The sequence below is a fragment of the Epinephelus fuscoguttatus genome, linkage group LG13 (assembly GCF_011397635.1).
Source record: "Epinephelus fuscoguttatus linkage group LG13, E.fuscoguttatus.final_Chr_v1".
Classification (NCBI taxonomy): Eukaryota; Metazoa; Chordata; class Actinopteri; order Perciformes; family Serranidae; genus Epinephelus; species Epinephelus fuscoguttatus.
Genome location: NC_064764.1, coordinates 42240961 through 42246960, shown reverse-complemented (window position 1 = coordinate 42246960; position 6000 = coordinate 42240961). Strand labels below are relative to the sequence as shown.

Here is a 6000-nt window from a genome sequence, read left to right as displayed (position 1 = left end):
ATGGGAACATTTTCTGCTTCAATGCTGAGAACTTAAAGATCAAACTATATCAGTCTCCATTCGTCGTCTCTGCAGCAGCTGCAGACTTTGTACCTGATGACATCACAAGGTTAACACTTCCTCCCCTGGTTTCTGGCTCAGAGAGAGAGCAGCTCATGTTCACTTACATTGATTGAACTGTCCTGGATCACAGAAAGAACTTACTGGAATTCTTCATTCAGCTGGTGTCCCCCTCTGACTAAGAGTGCTAATACCACACTGTGAAAAGACTTTGTTACAAAGTCCTGCGCTCAAAATAATAAAGTTAATTTAGGTGTTATTTAAATGATCAGCAGTAAAAGAAAAAAAAAATCCCCCCATAACTTATAAACATATACATATTATATTATTGGAATATTATTACTGTTGCAGGTTGCTGAGGCAGAGCTAATTTTAAATACACTGCTCAAAAAATGAATGGTCACACTCATTAATGATCACAGTGAAACAGAAAGTCAATTAAACTTCAGTGATATCAGTTTCAGCTGCTTTCATGCAAATCAAAGTAGGTGCAATGAAGAGAATGGGTTCCTCCTGGTGCAGTGAACTGAAAATGTCTATATATATAAAAATAATAATATATATTAACTAAATCACTCACATGTCAGTAACCCTTTCTGGTGTAATTCTTTCTCTAAAAGATTAAAGAAATATAAAAGATCCTTCAGGTCAGTTGGAGTTTTGTTGATAGAGCACTCTTTCAAACGCTTCAGCACCTACAAAGAGAAAACATGCTCAGAGACTCATTTTATATATTTTTCATATGGTTTTTGTATTTCCAAGTGTATTTATATAATTAGTATTTGTAAAATATAAAATGACATGATAATGTACAATGATGATAAATATTGTACATACATGTGAAACATTCTACTGACATCCTTTTTTTCAGTTTCTGCAGACTCTCCTTGAGTTCCTTTTCTTCCTGAAACACAGAAAACACAGAGATGAAAACATGTAAATAAACACAGAAAGTACATGAAATAAATTACAATATAATGGAAGTGTAGCAGCATAGAGATCTATGCATTATGTGGCCGACTGATTACTGGGGCAGCTGGATATAAATGCAGCAGTCCATAACATGTATCATGCCACTGTGAAAGGATGGTTTTTTTGTCCGTGTCTGAAGGCAGACGTCACTGATGAAGTGCCAGACGACTACATATTGAGACCGGGTTGCTTTAAAGCAGATACAAAGTCCGTCCGTCCATCCCTCCCTCCATCCCTCAATCCCTCCCTCCATCCATCCATCCATCCATCCATCCATCCATCCCTCCCTCCCTCCATCCATCCCTCCATCCCTCCCTCCCTTCCTCCCTCCCTCCCTCCATCCATCCCTCCATCCATCAGCAGCAGGTTGAGCAAAGTGCTCTAAACATCCTGCTTGTGTTATAAAACCAGATAAATTGACGGAAAACAAATAAAATATGTTGTCAGAAAACATTTTACTGAAACGTTGTTTCTGTCAACACAAATTTAATGTTGCAGTTTAGTTGTATAAGAATAAATAATAGCAAAGTGAACTAACCTGTAGGTGTGGCCCACCACCACCATCAGAGCTGCCTCCACCTTTGGACTGGTTGTCTGGTCCACCATCATTAGAGCTGCCTCCACCTTTGGACTGGTTGTCTGGTCCACCATCATCAGAGCTGCCTCCACCTTTGGACTGGTTGTCTGGTCCACCATCATTAGAGCTGACTCCACCTTTGGGCTGGTTACCTCCATCAGTTCTGTCTATAATGTCCAAACAGAGAGGATTTCAGTGTTGATGTCATGTTGCAGGATTCAGACAGACTGTCTCTACCTCAGCATCAATAAACTACAGAAGTGGGATTAACCTTCAGAGTTTCACACAAATTGTTACTCTGCTCTCATCAGTCACTGCTGCTCTTATTCATCAGCTAAAACTCACTGCTGGTTTTATGTTTTGTGGCTTAAGGGTCAGTGGTTCACAACACTGTGTGGACTCTGTTTTAAAAGAGCATGGAGGACAGTTGTGACAGCTGTTATTCCATCAACAAACATCTGGATTTAGTACTCCTGGATTTGTTACTCCTGGTTGAAACATCCTTCCTTTCCTTCTAATTTCAGGGTTTGGATCAGTTTTTATCATGTGCACATGTGAATTTCAACGTTTACTATAATTGCCCTGTTAAGTATATGTCATCATTTGGGCAGTAACTAGCTACCTGTAATTGAATTAAAGTGTCAGTGTCCCAGGGTTGTTCATTTTCTTTACACCTCAGCATGAAGTTTTGCTGGTGGAGCTGGTTTTCAGCTACCATTGGTCAACAGTGGCATGTGACCCCTTGGAATGTCAGCAAGCCTACAAACTGCAGCTTCTTTGCTTAATCTCCCTCTCTTCTCCTGTGACTCCAGCAAGGTAGGGTTGTGCAGCTGGGTCCAATACTTATGTGACATCAGCTGATGTTTCTGTCTGATCAGCTGTTAACTCATCACAATGACAGTATTCCACCACAGTGACTGTCAGCAGACTCATATGTCACTGGAAACACAGATTAATGTACATTATACAACAGTTAGTTCCGACTGAGTAATTTGATCGGACGAGAGGCATTCTGTGAGTGCTGATATAGAGTATAACATCACTGGGACTTGTAACAGTAAAATCACTCCGCTCACAGGTGTTATAAATATAAATACAACCGTTAATTAACCAGCTGTCACACTAGCTACATTGACGCAAACGGACACTATAGCGTTACACTATATTATATTTTCCCCAAAATTACATTTGAATTAAATTATGAGTGGTTGTCAGGAGAGGACGAGGAAAAGGAAAGCCAGGACTCTTTAGTGCAGACCTCCAGGTGTGTTTGTGTAACATTCAGGTTTGCCAGTGTTTCATCAGCTGAACTGGACGAAGTTACACAGCTGCAGATCAATGTAAATACAAAGTAGCTTGTGAGTTCCTGGCGTGTGAGCTGCGTTGCCTGGCAACAGACTGGGGGAACTGGGTTTTTTTTCGCAGAGCTACATAACATACTTAAATAATTTATTTAATCACCTTTTGTTAACATTTCCTTACTCAGCATTGCTGTTTAAGCTGTTGATGACCTGTTCTATAAAAGCAATATCACACTCAAGGTCGTGACGTTGGACTGTATATCATCACGGCTATGACTGTCTTCTATGACTGAATCACAGCCATGACAATATACAATACAACGTCACTCCCTCTCGTGTGATATTGCTTAATTATGGGAGTAGCCTAGCTGGCCTGTGGTAACATGCAGACCGACACAAAGCTAGTATGCAGGAATGTTAAATGTGTTGCTTAGCAACAGTCCAGCCTCGGTCCAGCTGTTGAACTATTTGTGTTGGTGAAGTTCAATAAAGAATAAACAAACAAATCTTAATCTGTTGTCACTTTTTTATTGTTTACCAATAACTGACTCTTGTGGAACTGTTGTATAAAGCATTATTTCTGGAGAGGTGGTGCCGTGTGACTAAATATCAGCACAGCTGTTATTATCTCCAGTGACCAACTTACAGCCATGATGATACTCAGTCGTCTCAAACAGCACTCCCTCTCAGTGTGTTATTGTCTTGATAGAAAAAACATGATGAATGTATCCAGATATTACAGAGTGAAAGTAATCATTTTTATCTAAAAATCTACTCAGCTGAGAATATGCTGTGTAAAAACTTCTCTCCAACAAGTGCAGTTTACTGTAAAAGTTATTTAAGTTCGTGTTACGCAGTAAATGTTACAACATTTAGTCTGAAGACAGAATGAAGTGTTTTAATAGCGTTAATAAAATCACACACACACACACACACACACACACACACACACACACACACACACACACACATATATATGAACCAGTCTATCAATCATCACAACACAAAACTTTGACAGAGTAGAAACACACTTACCAAGATTTCTCCCTTGCTTGTCCATCCTGTAGCTGTGGCTGATCTGTGATCTGCAGCAAACAGAAGAACGATGGTCCTTTTTTTTTAAATAACAGGTTCCTCCTCTTTCATGAACCACATGACTCACAAGACATTCACCACATTCTGTTAAACCAGCACTGTGACTTTCACTTGCACTGAGTGAATATGTGCTTATATATGCTTAAAAAGCATGCTCAAAGTATGGTTAAAAGATAACTTTAGCATTTTGTAACTTGGACCCAATTTCCCCCAGTAAATTGTTTAAAGAGACTGATGTCAATGTCAGTTGGTCCAGTATTGAGGGAGCCAAGGAAGAAGTTGTGATGGAAATGGAAATATTCCACCAGAGATGAGTTATACTGGTATTTATAGGAACTTGTTTGATGATAGTGAATAGCTTGTGCTCAGGTCTTCACTGTGTCCTTATCCTGAGAGATTTCACTTAATACGTTTATATCTTGAATGATAACCTTAAAATCAAGAGGGCCTCAACAGCATCTCCTGACTCTGCACTTCTATGTCCTCACTACAGTGATTTAACACTAAAAATGATCCTCACAAAGATAGCAATACAATCCTAACCCAACACATACACACATAGTGGTTGGATGGGAACTGGATAGATTTCTTGTGAGTCATGTGGTTCATGAAACAGGAAGGCTACATGACATATAAAGAGTCCATTCGTTCTTCTGTTTGCTGCAGATCGATGACAGCTATAAGATGGCCACGCCACCTAAAAAAACTCTTGGTAAGGATGTTTCTCCTCTCAGTTAACTGTATTGTGCTGATGATAGATTGGACAGATTGTTGAAGTAAAGCTTTAAATCCATCAAATATTTGGAATAAATATGTTTTTAAAAAGAAGTGAGACTCAGTTAAACAAGAAGTTTTGTGCTGTAAATAGTTCTGTAGTTCAGTTACACCCTAATGCCTTTGTGTTTGATGTGAAGCATTCCTGGCAGTCTCACTGTTGTTGTGTTTTATTAAACCACATTTGAACATTTCAGAAACAGTGTGTTTAAACATTTGAGCCAATGAACTGTCTCTCTAATGATTGAGTGAAGTACCCATTCTCTTCTTACCAAAATGTTTAGTCTCAGAACAAACATATACATATACTCCTGTATATAACTATACTCCTGTATATGACATATACTCCTGTATGTGACATATACTCCTATATATAACTATACTCCTGTATATAACTATACTCCTGTATGTGACATATACTCCTGTATGTGACATATACTCCTGTATATGACATATACTCCTGTATATAACATATACTCCTGTATATAACTATACTCCTGTATATGACATATACTCCTGTATATAACTATACTCCTGTATATGACATATACTCCTGTATATAACATATACTCCTGTATATAACTATACTCCTGTATATGACATATACTCCTGTATATAACATATACTCCTGTATATGACATATACTCCTGTATATGACATATACTCCTGTATATAACATATACTCCTGTATATAACTATACTCCTGTATATGACATATACTCCTGTATATAACTATACTCCTGTATATGACATATACTCCTGTATATAACATATACTCCTGTATATGACATATACTCCTGTATATGACATATACTCCTGTATATAACTATACTCCTGTATATAACTATACTCCTGTATATGACATATACTCCTGTATATAACTATACTCCTGTATATAACATATACTCCTGTATATAACTATACTCCTGTATATGACATATACTCCTGTATATGACATATACTCCTGTATATAACTATACTCCTGTATATAACTATACTCCTGTATATGACATATACTCCTGTATATAACATATACTCCTGTATATAACTATACTCCTGTATATAACTATACTCCTGTATATGACATATACTCCTGTATATAACATATACTCCTGTATATAACTATACTCCTGTATATGACATATACTCCTGTATATAACTATACTCCTGTATATAACTATACTCCCAGTGTGCTGTATGTTAATAATAATTTTCTTCATG

The 6000-nt window shown here is 37.7% G+C and overlaps 1 protein-coding gene across 1 annotated transcript; it reads right to left on the bottom strand.

Annotated features, from left to right (window-relative positions):
• Positions 1 to 708: 708 nt before the first annotated feature.
• On the bottom strand, positions 709 to 3987 carry LOC125899553 (uncharacterized). Its single transcript, XM_049593942.1, has 4 exons — positions 3946 to 3987; positions 1571 to 1776; positions 898 to 964; positions 709 to 755 (listed from the first exon to the last, which is right to left on the bottom strand). Exons 1-4 carry the CDS (start codon positions 3968 to 3970, stop codon positions 709 to 711), a joined length of 345 nt encoding a protein of 114 aa, XP_049449899.1. The 5' UTR covers positions 3971 to 3987.
• Positions 3988 to 6000: the final 2013 nt, after the last annotated feature.

Excerpts from the sequence above, each read along its gene's own strand:
- LOC125899553 (XM_049593942.1), bottom strand. The coding sequence starts at position 3,970 with ATGGACAAGCAAGGGAGAAATCTTG. Across the intron at positions 965-1,570 it reads GTGGTGGGCCACACCTACAG|GAAGAAAAGGAACTCAAGGA; the intron begins GTTAGTTCACTT and ends TCTGTGTTTCAG. Across the intron at positions 756-897 it reads GTCAGTAGAATGTTTCACAT|GTGCTGAAGCGTTTGAAAGA; the intron begins GTATGTACAATA and ends TTCTCTTTGTAG.